Here is a 22,504-nt window from a genome sequence, read left to right on the forward strand (position 1 = left end):
GTGAACCTCTTACTGGTTAAGCACAGGAGTGTAGGAGTTCTTGTCTTCCTCAATGATTGACACAATAAGCGTGATGAGTTTAGGCCAGAAGTCGAGGTTCTTGAAGCTCGGTCCTTGCTCTTCTGCAGCATCATCATCATCTTTCTTTGGCTGAACCAGAAAAAAAGAATATTATTCATCCTTTAATTCAATCTCGGATATGTTTTCGACCATGGACATTGTAAAATAGTTTCACTTCCAAAAATGGTGTCAAGTTGATAATTTACTATATTATTTCATCTGCAATAATTATTGTGTTTCAATGCAAAGTTTCAGGAACTGAGTGGCGTGCTGATGAGGAGGGGAGTGTTGTTGAAGCTGAAGGGAAAGGTGTATGCTGCAGGTGTGAGAAGTGTTATGATTTATGGAAGCGAGACATGGGTAATGAACGTAGAGCAGCAACGAAGGCTGGAAAGGGTGGAAATTCGAATGGTTCGGTGGATGTGTGGAGTATTGTTGAGAGAGAGGAAGGCAAATGATGAATTGCGAAAGATGATGGGAATAGAGCCTGTGATGGATGCTGTGAAGAGGAACAGGTTGAGATGGTTTGGTCATGTGTTGAGGAAGGATGAAAGTGACTGGTTGAGAAGAGTGATGGAAATGAATGTAGAAGGAAGTAGAGGATGGGGAAGACCAAGAAAGACTTGGCTAAAGATGGTGGAAGAAGAAATGCGGGCAAGGGGGTTAACAAGGAGAGATGCAGAAAATAGGGCAAAATGGAGAAGATTGTCATGGGGACCGCAAGGCTAACCCCCGCTCTAGCAGGGAAAATGGCCTTAAAATGCCTGTTGTTGTTGTTGTTGTTGTTGTAATGCATGAAGTATTTTATTCACTGATGAATTCCCAAATTACAAGACCTGATTCAACTTAACTTGAAAGAAATGAGCAAATGGCAAAATATTCGACGAAAATGGAGAGAACTACCTTTTCATGAATTTTATGTATGTCTCATGGGACACTCATGGGACATGAAAAGGGACCACGGTGCCCAAATAAGGCCAACCCCTGCTCTGCGGAGAAAAATGGCCTCGAAAGGTGGTTCTTGTGTATGTCTTTAGTCTTTTCGAAAACAATGGCAGCTACAATAGTTTAGATGTAAGCACACCTCCCTTTGAGTTGTCTATTTTGGGGTTGAACCCCGATCCAGCTATAAACCATCACCCTGGTGTTTTGCATGTAGGGCTATCATTGGATGTGTCTTTCCTCGGATTGATAGTAAGCCAGGTATTCCGTCTGTGAGAACCTAATGGGTGGATTTTAAATATCCCTTGGTGTCTTTCATGAAAAGGATGAGTAAGAAATTAAAAATTCTCACCAGTTTCAGTCGAGTATTCTTTGACAAAGTCACAATTTGTCAACGATTAGTTCAAGCCTTCAAACATTTCCGTACTCACTCTGAATGTCGCAAAGCTCTGTCAAGAGTAGGGGCATATCTATTGAGCGTACGTACATGGCGGTGACGTCATTACGTGTGCTCATTAAAAGCTGGAGAACTGAAATTATATTTGTATTGGTTGCTCCCGGCTGCTTCTAGGCGATTCCATATAATGAGTGAATACCAGAGATAATGTGCCATGTGGCAGATGGTACTTTTCGCTCCCATTAAGGTACAGCATATCTGGATGGGATACCTTAATGGCGGTTCACCACTGATGGTATGAAATCGCATAATAAATGGTATATAACCGAAAGGTTTTCAGAGTCATAAGTGCATGCAGGACTCACTGTGTTGCCCTGATGAGCCCCAACAGGGCGAAACCAGGTCGGTAAATGTGAGTTTTTCATACACTTATGACAGTATCTGAACTAAGATCAAAATTATGCTCTGTCGGATGGTTCTCCTGAGAGCTTGACAGGCAGAGCGTACGTACATGATGGTGACGTCATTATGTGCGCTCATTAAAAGCTGGAGAACTGAAACTATATTTGGATATATATATGTATATATATATATATATATATATATATATATATATATATATATATATATATATATATACGACAAGACTCAATCATATCTCTCACCCATAATGGGAAGGAATAGCCAATCAGCTCTCATCTAATCAATTACCACAGGTGGCTAGGATGATCAAGTAAATTAACCCCCATGCTCTTCTAGCCAAAGATAAAGCAACCAAGAAAAGCTACACAAGGTAAGCCCTTTGCTATTTCAAACCCTACCCGGGTTCCTCAGCAGCTTCAGACATTCAGAAGTAGCACATGCATGAGAATCACAATGCGACACACCTTGAACTGTAGTTGTTTAAACTTACTTTATATATGAAGATGATGATTTGGAATACCAGATAACACCAGGTGATGCTATACAATACACACTTACATAGAGAGGAGTCTTGCACCTCACCCTAAACCACCTCACCAGTTATGCCACCCTGACAGAAACCATACTTGGGGTACACTTAGGCAACATGCAAAATTTGGTTGGATTTGGTTCAGTAGTTTTTTAAAAGCTTTGAAGCATATTATATAAACAGACAAATGGGCACAAACTCCTATACATATATATATATATGCATATATATATATATATATATATATATATATATATATATATATATATATATATATATATATATATATATATACATACATACATACATACATACATATATATATATATATATATATATTATATATATATATATATGTATATATATATATATATATATGTATATATATATATATATATATATATATATATATATATATATATATATATATATATATATATATATATACAGACTTGGCATTTAATATGGAATATTTTTTTTGTGGGGGTGAACTTACTTTTCAAGATATCTTAGAACCAAAAGTTCATTGGAATTATGTTAAAATTATTCTAGATTTTGTTAATGTGACCTTTAAAAGAAACAAAAACCACATTTGACATTTCGAAACAAATAAATTGATCCTTGAAAGTGATGTAAACTGATATCGAACTCAATTCATGGACAGTACTGTGTTAAACTTCTGTACGTTTTCCAGAAGTATCTCTTTATTTTGCACATTAGCCAAAATTTTTTTTAACAAAAACAAAAGTTAAATTAGGACTGGGATTACGGACAGTAAAATTACAGTTCAGTACTTCGTGTAACCCCCACGGGCATTCAGGAGAGCACGTACAAGTTGAGGCATGCTGTTCACGAGATTTGCCAAGGTTTGGACAGGAATCGCTTGCCATGCAGTGACAATAGCCTGCTGCAATTCATGCACAGAGGTCGGCTGCTGGTCCAAGTGGTCGATTTGACGCGTTAATTCTGCCCACAAGTTCTCTATCAGATTCATATCCGGGGACATGGCAGGCCACTCCATATGCTCTACACCACGGTCAGCAAGAAAGTGTTGGATCATGCGAGCATGAGGAGGCCGTGCATTGTCATCTTGGAAGACAAAGTTTCCTCGAAAGGCTGCACGAGCAAATGGAAGCAATGATTCTTCCAGAATGGCCCTGTACTTGAACTGGTTCAGGTTTCCATTCAGAACAACCAGGTCAGTTTTGCCCCCTGCATGAAAAGCAGCCCAAACGGTAACCCCACCACCTCCAGCTTGGACTCTTTGCACTATACAATCTTTGTTGTAGGCTTCATGCACTTGTATGCGCACTCGGACGCGACCATCTTGACGATAGACCAGAAATATAGACTCGTCACTGAAGATCACGTGATTCCAGTGTCCTGGCTGCCATTGACGGTGCTCTCTGGCCCACTGCAATCGGCGCTGGCGGTGTTGTCTGGTCAGGCGTGGCTTTCTCAGGGGACACCTGGCATGATAGCCTGCTTGAACCAGTCATTGGTTGACTAGCCTTCTGGATACAGGCACATTTGTCAGTTGCTGCCACTCAGCCCTAAGCCGATTAGCTGACTTGGTACCGCCATTGCGGACTAACCGGTGCAGCTGGCGATGATCCCTCCTTGTGGTTCTGCGGGGACGTCCTGGCCTCGGTATTGGAGTAGGGACACCCCTCTGAGCATTTCGTTTCAGGATCTTTGACACCTGACCTTGAGTGATGCCATACTGCCGAGCAATAGCACGCTGTTTCATGCAGTAATTTCATAAAGCCACCACTCCATGACAAACAGCATTGTCGAGTTGACGGACCATCTCCAGAGGAAGCAGCAATAACTTTTGGAGACGTGCAGCAGTTGTTTTCCACTAATACAGAACGCAACAACCCTTGTATACCCGACTGTGAAGCCAATCATCAAATGCACCTGTCCGTACATTTTGCCATGCCACCTGTGATATAATCCTGTTGTTGACTTCTTGCTGCGACAGACAATCAGTGACATGGTTCTTTTAACAAATAAATCACCAAAGTGTAAAAGAAACTCAACAGATTGAAATACTGAGTTAAGAAAGTAAACCCAAGTCAAGAAAAAAGAAATATTCCATATTAAATGCCAAGTCTGTATATATATATATATATATGTAGGGCATGAGCCCCTCCCCCTTGATGTTGTCTTTACATTTGGCCAAGTATAACCAATTATATGTTGGGTTTGATTGTTTACTGTATCCTTTTGATACTTATATTCTTTCCATGTCTTTGAAAGCTGGCTGTACTCTTTAAGTAAGTTAAATGCTTTACAAACCTTTGCCCTGTGTTGGCACAATCCCCCCTCCTCCATACTACGGCCTTGGTTGCACTTTGCTATCTTTCTGGCCTCTGCTAATTTCCTGTATGTTGGCTGCAGTATGACTGATCACTCCCAACATACTTTCCCACCAAAGGACTCTTTGTTACATTACTTTGTTGTTTGAAATGCCTTTGAAGCATTATATACTTTATGTGATTGCTTGCCTTGTAATGGCTTGATCTCTTTACCTATTGGAATCCAGAGTTTGTTCTCATACTGTGGCCTCGCCATAGTTGCATTGTTGCTATACGTTGCTATACTCCTCCATATTCTCAACATCCGTCTTGATGACAGCTTACTCCTTATCTCCTTCTTTCCCTTCAAACCTCAATGATTTCCCTTCAAACCTCAATGATTATGATATTGGCCCTTGAGTGGCCTCGGACTGCCTTAAACTAATTGAACAAACAGGGACTTAGGTAGGGGCCATGTGAGTCCACCCTTTGTCTCCTGTTCTGATGTTAAACCACACCCCTATCTTTCTTATATATATTGAAGCCCTGATCAAACCTTTTCAGAGCATCTTGTTGTAGTGTTGGTCATTTTGTGAGCTTCATGCGACATTGTGTTTTCCGCAAGCTTGTGTAAACGAGTTCTAATAAATATATCCGTTGCTCCTTTTTCTGAGTCCTCTGAGTCCCAAGTTCTAAGTCCCTTTCCCGGCATATGGTGGCAGCGGTGGGATCAGTCTGTGCGGTCTGGGACGCGGTCCCAGGCAAGTGAGTGGTGAGACCAGCTGGCAATTGATCCGGGTCAGGTGAGCTGTGGTTTTCTTTTGTTTTTTCCTTTATAGCCTGGGGGTCAGTCCAAATTGTAACCCACTCTCTTGCTCGGATGCCGTTTGTTCCGTTTCCTGCTCAGACCTGAACCTAAATTTAAATACGGACCGCTTGGGTCCCGGAGCAACTGACTGTTTATGGACTCGTCAGGGTAACGTTACGTAAAGGGAAGTGCCCCACGTTGGGCACCCGAGGGTAAGGGGTAATATATCTCTGGGTTGTGAGGGTAAGGATAAGGGCGGCGTCCCAATCCGAGGCCTACCCGGGAGACATTGGAATCATAAGTAAGGTTAGAAGTATTATAAGGGCGTAGGACGCCAGGAAAGTAAAGTAAGGTTAGGTTAGACAGCTGTGTAGGCGGGCGAGCCTCTCAGGAGTTAGGTAGACGGCCGTACCTCGCGAGGCGGGCGAACCTCACGGGTACAAGGCTACGTCGGTAAACTAAATTTTCCTAGGATGGGTAATAAGACTGTAAAGGCAGGTGAACCTCTCAGAGATACCCCAGCATTTTTCATGTTTAGGAGGCATGGCTATGACGCTGCGAGACCAGGGAAGTCATGGGTTGCGCTGACTAAGGATCTAGGTGAACCGTGGCCCGAAGGAGGGTCGTTTGCGCTGGAAAAATTGGACGCGTTGTATGGGGCATTAGAAAAGTTAGAACAGGACACAAAACACTTCCCGCCTGACTATTGGAAAGTCTTTGGTTGGTGAAGAACTACCCAAGAAGCGATGAAGCGACAGGCAAGGTCGAAACAGGCCAGCCTGGCCGGTGAGGTATCAAAACTCAAGGGCCTGAGGAAACAGGCGAATAAAATGCAGGATGAAGCGGTTAAAGAAATAGAGAGGCAGGCCAACGCGCGACTGATGCCGCTCGTTGAAAATCAAGACCCCGCGGTAGGGGAGGTAGTAACCAGTCTACCCTCCCCAGCCCCAGACCTAAGCCCTGTCCCGGGGTTTCAGGCGCCACCTATCCTTTCTGCGCTCCCGCCACCACCTCCCTGCAACCCCGCTACAATCGCGCCCCAGTTACCCCAGGGGCCGACACCCCACGGCACGAAGGTCGTTACCCCCCAGAACCATCCGAGCCAGGGAAATCCGTTTGTACAGCTCGGGGCTAACGGGATAGATAACGGGACCGACATCGCAGGGTTCCCGCCACCAATGGGACAGGACAGGTTATACCCCTCGCTGGTAGGCTATTATGGGAACGAGACCCCCCGAACCACCGGAATGTCTAGTCTATACCCCCCATTGAAGGAATGCCCGGAATTAACAGAGGGGGAAAAACTGTGCCCCCTACAAGTTATTGGAGTTGATGCAACAGGTCATGGGGTTTGAGAAAGGGTACCATGGAAGGAATCCGCCTTAACGGTGATGCGGGAAAGGATTCAACATTTGCTCATCGAGGACCCACGACAGATAGCACCGACCATAGCGAATTGGATCACATGCGAGCATAGCGAATTGGATCACATGCGAGCATGGCGATTGTGACTTTCGAGATATAACTCATATGGGAACTTCCGTGCTCCCACCCAAGGTATGGGATAAGGCTAAGCAAAGAGCACAGTGGCCGATGGCAGACCCAAGGGCAGTGGGTGCAAACCCCCAGATAACACAAGGGCAATGGGGCGATCTAAAGGTCCGGCTGCTAGAGTCTATTGAGCAGGCGCTGTTGCCAGCAGGAGGTCCGGATTGGGGAAAGATCGGGGCCATAAAACAAAAGGCAGGAGAATCAATTGGAGATTACCGGGAAAGGTTGGAAAGGGCCATCGCGCGCTGGGGAGGACTGGGCCTGATGCTGCTGACAGAACTACCCAACCCATTGGTAAACCAATATTTAATAGAGGGGCTCCGGCCAACATTAAAGAAACAGGTACAGTCCGTCCTTTTCGGCTGGAAGGGAATGACAACCAACGATCTTTGCGACAAGCTGGAACAATGCCCGGGCTCCTCCTTAGAGGAGAAGAAGGATATTAAGGAGGAAATATTGCAAATGTATGTCCAGGAGAAACGGGCTCAACTTAATCAAAATAAAAAGGGGGATCGGAGTCAGAGCCACATACGCGATCAGTGCCAGAAGTGGGGGCCCGTCCGGAGTTATGAGGACCCCTGGAGGGATTGGCCTTTCTATAAGGGCCAATCCCCCAACGGAGAGTGGGCCCACCATGAAGGCAACGACTGCGACGGTTGTACCGACCAAGACCATGGACGAATTAACATGGACGAGATAAGACAACAATGGACAATACCACCCCCTCTTCCCCCTCCTCCTCAAAACCCTCAAATTTGGACCGTACCAGGGCCCCCTCCCCAAATTTGGTATCCACCAAGACCCCTTCTCCAAAACCCTGGACCACCCCCCAATAGTGGGACGCAGAATGGAGCGAAGGGGACCTGGGCCCCGCCTCGGGGTCCGCCACAATGGCAACAAGTAAACCAGTCACAGTGGGGGCCGCCAGACCGACGGCTGGGTGGAAGGGGTGCCATAGAGGGACGACCTATGCCCTCCGCACCGCCGGTTCCGCAGGAACCGTGCTTCTATTGCAAGCAAATGGGACACTGGAGACGCGATTGCCCAAGTGCTTGTAGGGGGTTTCCGTACCAGGGCCATCGCGGGGCCTATTGACGGGACACTAGCGGTTCGCCTAAGGAGTGTCCTCTCTTGACCATGACGCCGGCAGAGGAGCCGACCTTGACGCTGGACGTGGACGGACGACAATTAGAGTTTCTTGTCGATACGGGCGCGACCCGCAGTACAATTAATGAGGAGCAACTGCCATCTTTGCGCCCCACGGCGAGGAACGTTCAAATAATGGGCGTTTCGGGCTTACCCCAAGCGCTTCCTATTTCGGAGGAAGTGCGAGTAACATGCGGCCCGCTAGAGGCTAAACACGCTTTCTTGATGACCACTACCGCCCCAACAAATTTGCTGGGACGGGACTTACTGTGCCGATTGGGCTGTCAAATTTCATGTACAGAGCAGGGAGTTTTCGTAGATGTCGCGGAATCTAAACACGACTCGTTGATGATGGCATTGTCTCGTCCCGGCCCCACCGCGTATTGGTGGCGCTTGGACGAAGGGGCTCTGGCTACTTGGACGCATATCATAGATAATGTGTGTTTGGACAGTCCAGTTCTGCGAAATTGGCTACAACTGCACCAAATTTCGATAAAACACTTAAAGGATAATCCACCCCACTGCACGGCGTATTACGATGCAAAGGGCGAGGACGAGGATTATCGAGAGAAGGTTAAGGAAAAGTTGGGCAAGCGAACGCCTCTGCACTTGTCACGGATATGGATCGGCCGTGAGGGGATAGGTATCGAGGTAATCCTATCCGCGAGTCAGCGTGCGTTGACCCAATACCCCGCAGGAGCGGCCGCCCATGTTACCCTCACTACTGCCAAGGGGTGGCCACCGGAAAGTGTAGGTTGGATGGTGGGGCGATTACAGGAAGTTCCCTTACAAGGTTATTGGTTTAAGAGGGGCCGCTGGACGGTGAGACGGCTCAATAACGGTGGAGGGTTCTCGATTGACATTAAGACACAACTGAGGGATGGAGTGTTCGAAGAGGCAGAGTTGCCCCCTAAGGGCACCTATGCCATGAGGGCAGTGCTTACGGACCCGGGTGAGTCAGACTACCTCCTGGCGGAGGTGCCCGACGACTTATGGCCTCAGTGCGACGATGAGGTTGGACGGATGCGAGACGCCGAACCTTTAGTGATATCCGTGCAGCCGGGGATGCGCTTGCCAAACGTGAAACAGTATAAGCTACGACCCGAGGCCGACGAAGGTATAGCACCGGTAATTCAATCCCTGGTGGAGCAGAAAATTATTGTGGAAACTAACAGCCCATGTAATACACCAATTTTGCCAGTAAAAAAGCCGACGAAAGATAAATGGAGGTTTGTACAGGATTTAAGGGAGGTGAACAAGGTGATACAAGGCATACACCCACTAGTGCCGAATGGAGAGTCCCTTATGATGTCAATTCCGCCGGACGCAACATACTTCACAGTTATTGACCTTTGTTCTGCGTTTTTCTCTGTGCCTATCATGGCCAAGTCACAATACTTGTTCGCCTTCACCCATAGGGGGCGACAGTATACTTGGACAGTACTACCTCAGGGGTTTTCAGATAGCCCCACTCTGTTTTCCCGGGCGCTGCACCGCGACCTGGCGGATGTGGAATTGAAGGGAGGGTCAGTGTTGTTGCAATACATTGACGATTTGTTGATTTGCTCCCCTTCTAAGGAGGCGTGCGAAAAGGATTCCATGGCCCTATTAAAGGCCTTGGCGGCCAAAGGCCACAAAGTAGGCAGACCAAAACTTCAATTTGTGCGGAAGGTTGTAACTTACTTGGGACACGCCATTTCGCATGGGAAACAGGAATTGGATGCTGGACGGGTGACCGCTATCATGGAGATGCCTCGCCCACGCTCGCAACGGCAACTGCTGCGCTTCCTAGGTATGACGGGATACTGCCGCACTTGGATACTTGATTTTGCGCTGCTGGCTAAGCCACTGTACGAGGCGACCAAATCAAACACCCCGGATGAATTGGAATGGACGGATGATTTGAAGCGATGTTTCGTAGGGCTGAAAAAGGCGTTGGTCACGGCACCGTCATTCGGACTCCCGGATTATGCGAAACCATTTACCCTTTACACTCACGCCGTGGGAGGTTTCGCCCAGTCAGTCTTGACACAGACCTATGGGGATAAGGAGCGGCCGGTGGCCTACTTTAGTAAAAAGTTAGACCCGGTCGAACGAGGGTTTCCGGTGTGCCTGCAAGCCGTGGCAGCGGCCAGGTACGCAGTGGAAAGAACAGCTGACATTGTTATGGGACACCCAGTAACGCTACGGGTGCCGCATTGCGTTACTTCGCTGTTGTTACAGCGAAGCACACAGCATTTGTCTAACACAAGATTGATGCAATACGAATCCGCACTGATCACTGCAGCCAACATCACGATCGAACGTTGCACGACACTCAACCCAGCCTCACTGATGCCCACCCTGGAGGAGGGCGAACCCCACGTGTGCGCCGACGTTGTGCAGCTAGTCTCCACGGTGCGATCGGATTTAAAGGACAATCCCCTAGACTACCCCGATTGTACATATTATGTCGATGGATCAGCTAGGCGCGCATGGGACGTGTCCCTGTTGTCCGGGTACGCTGTGTGCTCAGATAGCGAGACGGTAGAAAGCGGGCGTCTTCCACCGACATTTTCCGCACAGCAGGCGGAGCTGTGCGCCTTGACCAGAGCGTGCAGCTTGGCGGAAGGCCTTGCCGTCAACATTTACACAGATTCGGCCTACGCTCACGGAGTAGTCCACGATAAAGGGGCCATCTGGAAGATGAGAGGTTTCCTCACATCTGCCGGTTCAGTGATAAAGAATGGCGCGTTGGTAGAAGGGCTCCTCCGAAGCATTTTACTTCCCCGCGCTATCGCGGTAATTAAATGTCGTGGCCACCAAAGGGCGGACACAGACGTTGCCCGGGGCAATGCAAGGGCGGACGAGGCGGCAGGAAAGGCCGCCAACCAACAGATAGAACGTAACATGCCGATGGTGACACGAGCAAAGGCGACATCTGCACAGATTGCTGACATACCGACTGAAGGACCACCCGCCACACCAACTAAGGATGATATCATAAATTTACAAAACGCTGCGCCAACGGCCGAACACGAGGACTGGATTAAACGAGGGGCGATACGCCCCGGGCCAGGGGAAATGTGGACCCTTGACGAGAAACCTATAGCACCCCAGGCCTTACTGCCTTGGCTGGCATGCATGGCACATCAAAATGGTCATGTGTGCCAGAGTGGGGTGATGGGACAGATAAACTACACTTGGGCGGCACCAGGACTGTCACGAATTGTATCCGAAGTGTGCCGATCGTGTGTGGTTTGCCAGCAACACAATAGAGGGGCGCCGCCGAGACATGCACATGACGGGGGTTGACCCCCGCCGAGTGGGCCGTTCGCAAATATCGAGTTTGATTTCACGGAATTGGAACCAAGCATGTCATTTCGCTACGTGTTGGTAATCGTAGATACATTCACCAAATGGGTCGAAGCCTACCCATGTGTCAAGTCTGATGCCCCGACAGTAGTGAAACGCCTCGTGCGGGATTTTATGTGCAGATTTGGCATCCCCCAGATAATTTCGTCAGATCAAGGGGGCAATTTCACGGCGCAGGTGGTCACGGGCATCCTGAAGGCATTGGGCGTGAAACAGTCCTTCCATTGCGTTTACCACCCACAGTCATCGGGACTTGTGGAACGAACGAATAAGACTTTAAAAAATAAACTAGCGAAACTTTGCGCAGATACAGGCTTGAAGTGGCCGGAGGCTCTCCCGCTTGCATTGATGAGCATCCGTTCCACCCCGGCTCGCACGACAGGCCTTTCCCCCCACGAAATATTAATGGGACGACCTATGAGCTTGCCCGTCTCAGCTCCGACGGACATGTCCACCCTTACTTTGCCGGTGATGGATGACATGCTTTTGAGATTTTGCATAGGCTTGTCAAATGTGGCACGCAGCATCCATGCTCGAGTACGAGAGGCGCTGCCTGAACCAATAGGCCACGCCATCCACGACTTCCAAGCCGGCGACTGGGTGCTCGTAAAGCACTTCACCCGCAAAGCTGCTTTGGAGCCACGGTGGAAGGGACCATTTCAGGTGCTACTGGTCACACCGACGGCAGTCTTCTGCGAGGGTAAACCTTCGTGGATTCACGCCACCCATTGTAAGTTGTCTATTCCCGCACCACAGGTCACACAAGACACCGCACCCCACACTGTTGAAGACAATGCACCTTTTAGGGCACTACAGTCTCCTAAGGGTGGCAATGATGGTCATGATGATGGGAATTCTGGGTAGCTGCCTAACAAACCCTGCCAAAGATAGGCTTCTGCATTTTAACCCACTGAGAGAGGATCTCCCCAAATACCCAGGACCCGACAACTACACGTTATTCAAACTGTACCCCGTCAAATACATAACAGCTCCCCGGGGACAGGGGATAGTAGTACAATGCTGTGAGTTGGAGAAAAATTTCAAGTGGTTATCTGTAAGATGGATGGAAGCCATGGTGGTACACAATGGGACACCACAGGCACGCATGACAACCCCACGCATAGTCCTAACTAAAATTAGAAAAGTGGAAAATGGAAAGTTTACTGGGACCGTGAATAGTCACGCCGCCGCAGGATATCAATGGGGCACGGGCATCGACAATACTACTCTCCTACTAACGCATGCCCTCGTCGGCCCACACACCACGATAATACTTGAATGTGGAACATGGCCCCCGCGCACGCTGATTAAAAGGAACAAAAAGACGGGAGATACCCAACACCAATTCCGGCCTAGTTGCGCCGCCTACGTCATTAAACCCCCTCCTGCCCAGGAAGTAAGGAGGGAGCCAGAGGAGAACACATACTGGAAGGTCGCACGGCATATGGCCACAGTACAGAATAGGACACGGTGTTGGATGTGTATGCACCTTCCCCGCACCAGCACAGCAGGAATACCAATGGTAGTGTTACCCCTATCACTCAATGATTTGTGCTCAAAGCCACTAGACACCAAATGCATTAGTACAACCCTGACAAGCCAAGGTTCTGACGGAACCGCGTGTAAACGAGTTTTTCAGTACTCCCCCCCCCATCCAGTCCCGACACTTTGAGGAACGTCCGGCGCCGGTTTGGGTCAAGCCGGCAAGGGGGGCCCTCTGCTTAGAAGGAAAGGGCCAAGTAATGGTAGGCAAATCCACGTGTAGAGATACCCTCCCCGCGGACCCTAGGGAGGGGAAACACAGGCTGTTAGTGAATGTTACAAGCTCGCCCTTACATAACCTCACACACCTCCAGTTGGCATGGAGAGGGGAAAACGGGACAAACACTATCCCAGGCCTTCTCACTTGCATGACCACCCATTTAGTGGCTCCGCACGGGACCATGTTTGTATGCGGGAATAAAGCTTACCCGTATTTACCTGATAATTGGGGAGGAATTTGCTATTTAGGATCAGTTTTCCCAGAGATGGAAATGCGACAACACTTGCATAATACCACTGCACTCATAAGGACACAAAGAAGCACCTATTGGCACGACGACGACACCACCACCTTACACGGCGCTGATTGGGAGAAAGCCGTTAGTTTCTTCTTCCCATGGGCTGGGACGGTCATGAACAGTTACCGCATTGACAAAATTGCATTGATCTTAGAAAGGGTGGCCAACGACACCGCTACAGCACATGACGAAATGTTGGACACGGTTGTCCACTTGCGTACAATGGTTATGCAAAATAGGGTTGCTTTAGATATGCTACTGGCAGAACGAGGAGGGGTATGTGGGATAATTAAGGGTAAATGTTGTACTTTTATTCCTGATCCTTCACAGGGGGTCAGTGCTGCTATTATAAGGTTAAGGGAAAGTGCTCATATATTGACAAAGGATCGAATGGATCGGGAAGCCTCCCACCAGTGGCTTACTGACTGGTTTAAAGGATGGACAGGTACGATAGTAAAGTGGATATTGACCGCCTTGGCAATAGTCCTTGGAATCGTGGTTTGTTGTGCCCCATTACCCTCCCCCATCACCCTCCCCCATCACCCTGCCATCACCCTCCCATCACCCTGCCATCACCCTCCCATCACCCTGCCATCACCCTCCCCCATCACCCTCCCCCATCACCCTCCCATCACCCTGCCATCACCCTCCCATCACCCTGCCATCACCCTCCCATCACCCTGCCCCATCACCCTGCCCCATCACCCTGCCATCACCCTCCCATCACCCTGCCATCACCCTCCCATCACCCTCCCATCACCCTGCCATCACCCTCCCATCACCCTCCCCCATCACCCTCTGCCATCACCCTCCCATCACCCTCCCATCACCCTCCCATCACCCTCCCATCACCCTCCCATCACCCTCCCATCACCCTTTATTGGACCATTTGACTTCTATAGGGTTGGTTTTCTAAGGCTTATTTCAAAATATCAATTTATATCAAATAAATCTTTTAAGGTGAAAGCGCGATGACGTCACCACGTCACGCGGCACGAATGCGCGCCTGTGTCGTTGGAGGTATTGACTTATATAGGGTTGGTTTTCTAAGGCTGTAGGCCGCACCTCATTTTGTCGAATAAAGTGGTATGCGGGTGGTTCCGGTATTTGGGACCGCAGGGACGGAAAGTGCAGGTACGGGGTGCTACTAATCAAGGCTTTAGTCCTTGCGTGTGTGAGAAAGTTTACCACAGGATGGTCTCTGAAGACGACACCAGAAAAGGCCATGGTGATGACCGACAAGCTGACCACGGATCCAGATGACACTCTGGATGACATGACACCCGGCCGAACCAGAGGTCTTCGTTGTGGATCTGACACGCTATTCGATCTTCATGTCTCTACGGTCTCACATCATACACCCACATACACCTGACTTACATCATACACCCACATACACCCACATACCCGCGGATCATCCTGCTGAGTGCGATGTGTGGTACTTTGGGTGCGGGACATGCTCACTGGGCTGCATTCGCGTGGTATGCTTAGTGACACTGCCTATTTCACTACTCTTGGAGGATTTTACATGCCATTTGATCACCCTGTCTTTACGGACTTACATTGCATACTCACATACAGACACGAATCATCCTGCTGGGTGCGATGTGGAGTGCTTTGGGCACTACATGCTCACTGGGCTGCCTTCGCGTGATATGTTGAATGATTTTCCTAATTTGCTTTTGTTCCTGCTTTGTTTGAAATAAAGGCCTTTGATTGGCTCGTAGATAACGTTGTATCTTAGATCCAAAAGGGCGGTATGTAGGGCATGAGCCCCTCCCCCTTGATGTTGTCTTTACATTTGGCCAAGTATAACCAATTATATGTTGGGTTTGATTGTTTACTGTATCCTTTTGATACTTATATTCTTTCCATGTCTTTGAAAGCTGGCTGTACTCTTAAAGTAAGTTAAATGCTTTACAAACCTTTGCCCTGTGTTGGCACAATACCCCCTCCTCCATACTTCGGCCTTGGTTGCACTTTGCTATCTTTCTGGCCTCTGCTAATTTCCTGTATGTTGGCTGCAGTATGACTGATCACTCCCAACATACTTTCCCACCAAAGGACTCTTTGTTACATTACTTTGTTGTTTGAAATGCCTTTGAAGCATTATATACTTTATGTGATTGCTTGCCTTGTAATGGCTTTATCTCTTTACCTATTGGAATCCAGAGTTTGTTCTCATACTGTGGCCTCGCCATAGTTGCATTGTTGCTATACATTGCTATATTCCTCCATATTCTCAACATCCGTCTTGATGACAGCTTACTCCTTATCTCCTTCTTTCCCTTCAAACCTCAATGATTTCCCTTCAAACCTCAATGATTTCCCTTCAAGCTTCAATGATTATGATATTGGCCCTTGAGTGGCCTCGGACTGCCTTAAACTAATTGAACAAACAGGGACTTAGGTAGGGGCCATGTGAGTCCACCCTTTGTCTCCTGTTCTGATGTTAAACCACACCCCTATCTTTCTTATATATATTGAAGCCCTGATCAAACCTTTTCAGAGCATCTTGTTGTAGTGTTGGTCATTTTGTGAGCTTCATGCGACATTGTGTTTTCCGCAAGCTTGTGTAAACGAGTTCTAATAAATATATCCGTTGCTCCTTTTTCTGAGTCCTCTGAGTCCCAAGTTCTAAGTCCCTTTCCCGGCATATATATATATATATATATATATATATATATATATATATATATATGTATATTAGGGTGTTCAGAAAAAAAAACATTCTGTAATTTGATATGCATAGGTGCTCAAAACACGAGGAAACAGGTAATAAACAACTGGCAAAAATTTCAAGTCAATCCATTATAATTAAGTGACAGCTCAACAGACCCAAAGTTTTGAATGAGCTAACGTATATATTATATAATATATATACGTTGTAACACTTATGTATTAGTATACACTATACATTATACAATGTATTGCATATTATATATGTTATTATGCAAGAATTTGATATTTGTATAAAAATAAAGTTTCGCTTTTCCCCTTTTTTGCAGTAATCAACCAATGATGAGTGCAGCAGTTGCAGCAGGTTATCAAACAAAGGATTCTCTCAGCATTTGGTTGCCGGGAGAAATGATTCCGGCACTTGAGGGCAATCAATTACCCACCAATCGTCAAGTATTATGTCGTCTGTTCTTCGATTTGAAGATCAACAAACTGGATGTTCCAAGAAGCTGTTCAAATGTCATTGATGATGTACTTCAGTTTTGGCATATGGCTAACATTCCCACAAAGCACAAACCAAATGCAATTGCAAAACTTAAAGCTTTCTATCAGGAGTATGTCCTTCTTAGGAAAAACAAGGCACGGCGAACGGAGAGGCAGGGTCAATTGGAGACTGATTTTAGCCATAAACTGAATCAGCTATTTGATCTATCACATGCTAATTCTGAACAGCTTATCAAAATTCCACAGGATTTTGAGTTCCTTCAAGATCAACAAGGACCCAGGAAGATGATAATGACCGGAGAAGACTTGCAGTTCAAAAAGCGAGAAGAGAAACGACAGAAACAACAAGGTGAAGAGATGATGCGCATTGAAAAAGAACAGGAAGCAAAAAAACAGATGGTGATGAACCCTAATGAAGTGCTGGATGATTCATCACAATCAACAGGTGAAGAATCTGCAAATGATGATGAGCCTGTGGAGATTAACAAATATTTCTCAAAACAAATCGATACGCCTGAAACATCAGGAGCCACAACTCCAATGACTATGAAGTTGGACAAACGTTGCATCGTAGAAGACCCTTTAGTTGCAGCAAGTTTGGATAGAACTGGAACTACACCACGTGAAGCAATGCACATCATTGGTCCTGCACTGAAAGCTGCTGGGGTCCCTGTAAGCAGACTGACACTGTCAACAACTTCACTTTATGAAGCTCGAAGGACAGTCCGCAAGTCAATTTGAGAAACTATTCAGGAAAACTTTTCGCCTGATATGCCTCTTGTTGTACATTTTGATGGCAAGCTGATGCCAGACAATGATGGTACAATGGCTGATCGTTTGCCTGTTGTTGTATCTGGAAAAGACGTAGAAAAGCTTCTTGGCATTCCAAAACTTCAATCTGGTACTGGAATCCTGATGGGAGAAGCAGTCATTAAGTTCATCAATGAATGGGATGGTGTGTCTGAATGGCTTGCTGGATTATGTTTTGACACAACAAGCACAAATACAGGACTCCATATGGGTGCAATCACAATCATTCAAAATGCCTTAAACAAATGCCTACTGTTTTTGGCTTGGCGGCATCACATATTTGAAATCATTGCTTCAGCTGTATTTGACACATTCTTTGTTGCATCTGGACCACAAATTGGCATTTTCGGTCGCTTTAAGAAGCATTGGACTTCCATTGACACAAGCAAGTTTGCATCACTTGCCACAAGCCTTGATGGCAGTGAGAAGGTTTGGTTTGAAAACAATCGCGACTCTGCAATAACTTTTCTTCGCAGTCAACTAATGGACAAACAGCCAAGAGATGACTATTTGGAATTCATTCGACTGGCTCTCATCACACTTGGAGATAATGTGGAAGGACATGTAAAGTTCAGCCCACCTGGAGCATACCATCGTGCACGCTGGATGGCTAAAGGCATATACTGCCTCAAGATATCCTGTTTTCGCGACCAGTTTCAGCTATCTGCACATGAATTCCAGTCACTAAGACGTATTTGTCTCTTCACAGTCACCTTGTATGTAAAAGCATGGTTCACTGCAAATGATACTTGCAATGCACCTTCCAATGACTTACACCTTCTTCAGGCTATGGAAGACTACTCTGAGGTCGATCAAAAAGTTTCCAAGACGGCTCTGTCAAAATTGAGGAGTCATCTATGGTATTTGAGTGAAGATTTGGTTGGCTTAGTTCTCTTCTCTGACAAAATTGCAGTGGAGGTGAAAAAGGATGTGGTAATCTCCTTAGAAAAGCCTGAGATGAAAGAAGATGTGAGAAGAGTTCATGTTCCTGCCAGTCACGCATTCAAAGGGAGGCAGCTAGCTGAGTTTGTGACAAGAAGGTCTCTCAATCTCTTCTGTGCTCTGAAGTTGTCAAAGGAGTTCCTTAAAAGCGATCCTGAAACATGGAGCTCGAATCAAGACGAGATTCTTGCCCAAGAAAAAGTTTCTGCACTACGTGTGGTCAATGATTGTGCTGAACGTGCCGTAAAGTTGGCTACAGATTTCAACCTTGCCCTCACTCATGATGAAGAACAGCGTCAGCTCATCTTCCAAGTGGTAGAACAACACAGGAAATTGATCAGAAAGCCACTGAAGAAACATTTCTTTGAGGACAACACAACCTAATGATATCTACTTAATATGATAAAGACAGTGGTTTCTATCATGTGAAAACATTTGACATATGACTTATAATTTTCTTAATTGAAAAATATGTTTTTGAGTAATTAAATGATTTAAAAAGTAAAGCATTGAAAGCGATATTAAATCACTAGTTTTCTGAAAAATTGGTTCATTTTTCATTTCTACATATGACTTGAGCTGTCACTTAATGTATACTGATCCACCTGAAAGTTGTCACATTTGTTCATAATGTCCACCATCACAAAATTAGAGGGTATGCGTTTTTGAAATAAAAACAAATTTTCACACCATATAATTTCTGAACACCCTAATATATATATATATATATATATATATATATATATATATATATATATATATATATATATATATATATAGATATATATATATATATATATATATATATATATATATATAAAGAAAATAGATAGATGACTTCCCTTCCAAGGAACTTCAACAAAGAAAGAGATCATTCAGCCCATCAATCCTGCACAATGGTTGCCAACCTATGACAGTTTTTTGCATACAGAGTCAAGGCATGTGGAAGAGCTAGAAAACTGAATGGATCAGGATGCAAGAGGACAAAAGGAACAGTAGAAGAGGGAGGGGGAGGAGGGTTGGGAACGAGCAGCAGAGTTGTAAGACAAAATGGAGGGAGACTTGGACAAACAATGGACATGGGAAGAATGGGATAGACAGAATGGTTAGAGAAGGAAACGTCTCCCCCTCCCCTCCTCCTTCCTCACCCCACCTCTCCCCCCTCCACCCCTCTCTCCCTCTCCCCTATGCCACCCCCCAACCTGATTGCTCCAGATCTTTATTACCCCATTAACCCATACTAACCCAACCATCTTACTTGATGATACCAGTAACTTTATCTCTTTCTCTCTCTCATATATACAGTGCATTCAGAAAGTATTCAGACCCCTTCACTTTTTTAACCTTTTGTTATGTTGCAGCCTTATTTTGAAATCGTTTAAATTCATTTTTTCCCTCATCAATCGACACTCATTACCCCATAATGACAAAGAGAAAACAGGATTTTAGAAAGTTTTGCAAATTAATAAAAAGAAAAAACTGAAATATCACATTGACATAAGTATTCATACCCTTTGCTATGACACTTGAAATTTAGCTCAGGTGCCTCCCATTTCTCTTGATCATCTTTGAGATGTTTCTACACCTTGATTGGAGTCCACCTGTGGTAAATTCAATTGATTGAACATGATTTGGAAAGGCACACACCTGTCTATATAAGGTCTCACAGCTGACAATGCATATCAGAGCAAAAACCAAGCCATGAGGTCGAAGGAACTGCATGCGGAGCTCAGAGACAGGATTGTGTCGAGGCACAGATCTGGGGAAGCCTACAACAAAATTTATACTGCATCGAAGGTTCCCAAGAGCACAGTGCCCTCCATAATTCTTAAATCGAAGAAGTTTGGAACAACCAGGACTCTTCCTAGAGCTGGCCGCCCGGCCAAACTAAGCAATCGGGGGAGAAGGGCCTTGGTAAGAGAGGTGACCAGGAACCCGATGGTCACTCTGGCTGAGCTCCAGAGATCCTGTGTGGAGATGGGAGAAACTTCCAGAAGGACAACCATCACTGCAACACTCCACCGATCTGGGCTTTATGGCAGAGTGGCCAGACGGAAGCCTCTCCTCAGTGAAAGACACATGAAAGCCTGCTTGGAGTTTGCAAAAAAGCACCTAAAGGACTCTCAGACTGTGAGAAACAAGATTCTGTGGGTACTTCCTTAATGCACTGTTAAAAAAACAATAACATATGTATTTATACATTGGAATGGTACTTCGTTTGGTATCATGCACTTCTTATGGCTGAACGGGGGAGGGGAGGGGTTGGGGGGGGAGGGGGGGGGGATAGGGAAGGGGATGGACAATGGAAAGGGCAGAAGGTGGGAAAGTGATAGGCCCAGAGACTCGGCTTCTGCATAGCGGTAAATTCCAATGATACAAAGGTGTGAGGATATGGTGCCAACCCAGAGGGGAGGGCAGTACTTCTTCAAGTTGCGGATGAAGGCTTGTCAGTAGAAATATATTCTTGAGTTGAATTATGAGTGTTGTTTAGCCTGGTGTTGGCTTAGCGGTTAGGGTGCCGGCTTGGGATCCTAGGATCGAATCCCGGTCGATCGCTGAATTAACACCAGGGGGTTGACTCAGCCTGTCATCCTTCCGAGGTCGGCAAATTGAGTACCAGTTCACTGGTAATTCCCTGTGTGTCGCAAGAGGCGACTAACAGGGTTGGTGGCAGGAAGGGCATCCGGCCATAAAACATTGCTTCAAAAAAGGGGACCACTGTGCCCGAAAAAGGCCAACCCCTGCTCTGCGGGGAAAAATGGCCTCGAAAGGTGGTTCTTCTTCTTTCTAATTATGAGTGTTGAAGTGCTGGTGAAGTACCACTATGACAATCAATGACAAGTTTTTGGATAATAATATATACATTATGGCATTACATAAAGCTATTGATTCAAATAGATGGAAAAGTGGTTCTTGTAAAGATAAATGGCTGGAAACTTTCAACCAATAAAGCGACCCACACAAGAAAATTCCAAACTGCAGGGACAATTAGTCAGTTTTGCTCGTAATATTTCCTTTGTATAGATTCCTCTGAACTCCACCAAAGAACCATACTCCACCAAAGAGCTCCACCATACTCTCAACCTAATGCATTTCCATTCTCAGTTCACAATGAAAAGGGTAACTCACCACATGTGCATGAATAAATAATTCACAATGTTTCCTTACACAGGAGGTGAAACGTTATATTTTATGGAACATTTGCATTGTGGAATGGGGGAAAAAGGGGATTCATTGTGGAAATGATGTGAAATATATATGGGAAGGTAAAAATCATTTTTGAGATTTATTTTAATCATAAAGACTGCTCATTACAGGCAGACAAAGGGCAAAAATGGGATTTTAAATATATTCTTGAGATGAATTATTCGGGACCAAGAAACAGCAACCCACCTCAAACCTTTTTTTAACCACGACATTCAACCACCCCCGCACAATCCTGACTGCTGAAACACCATCCCACACATTCAAGACCTTCACCACACAAGCACTGCAAATGACTACGACCCTGCCTTTACCATCAAAATTGCCGGCAGCAGCCGCGCAGTACGAGGTAAATACAGGCGCTGACGTGCTTTGTACCACCGCAAGTGGCACAATCTTGTCAAGACCGCAACAGGAAGTGCAAAGGAACGCTAACATCCCCGTAACTTCCTACAAACAGTCACGGCCCTCCACTTGCCTGCCAAATTTGGGTCATGGCACACATTCGTGCCGCAAAGGCGCAGCAAAAGATGTCTGCCGAATGTTAAGTGGAGAGGTCAGAGCCATGGCCAGGTTTGGACAACACTGAGGACAATACGAGCACAACAAACTTGTGGCGAGGATGACATCAGCAAGAGGCTCATCTGGCCAATGGGTGTGACGCAACAGGACAAAACGGGGTGGCGCATCAACCTTGCCCATGGCAGCCATGCCTGGATGAGGCAGGGTGGAGACACCACCTAGCCTCTCCCCTCTCTAGGCAGATAAAAGGCAGCCAGTAGTTAGTCAGTCTGG

General features: G+C 46.3%; 1 protein-coding gene across 1 annotated transcript in view; it reads right to left on the bottom strand.

Annotated features, from left to right (window-relative positions):
- Positions 1–22,504, bottom strand: part of LOC137422153 (protein unc-13 homolog B) — a 745,568-nt gene that overhangs the window by 245,145 nt on the left and 477,919 nt on the right. Inside the window, exon 20 of the mRNA XM_068108912.2 lies at positions 14–150. Within this exon, the coding sequence (XP_067965013.2) occupies positions 14–150 (137 nt within the window). The remainder of the gene's footprint in view (positions 1–13; positions 151–22,504) is intronic.

The sequence above is a fragment of the Myxine glutinosa genome, chromosome 2 (genome assembly GCF_964187855.1).
Source record: "Myxine glutinosa chromosome 2, kmMyxGlut1.1, whole genome shotgun sequence".
NCBI classification, from domain to species: Eukaryota; Metazoa; Chordata; class Myxini; order Myxiniformes; family Myxinidae; genus Myxine; species Myxine glutinosa.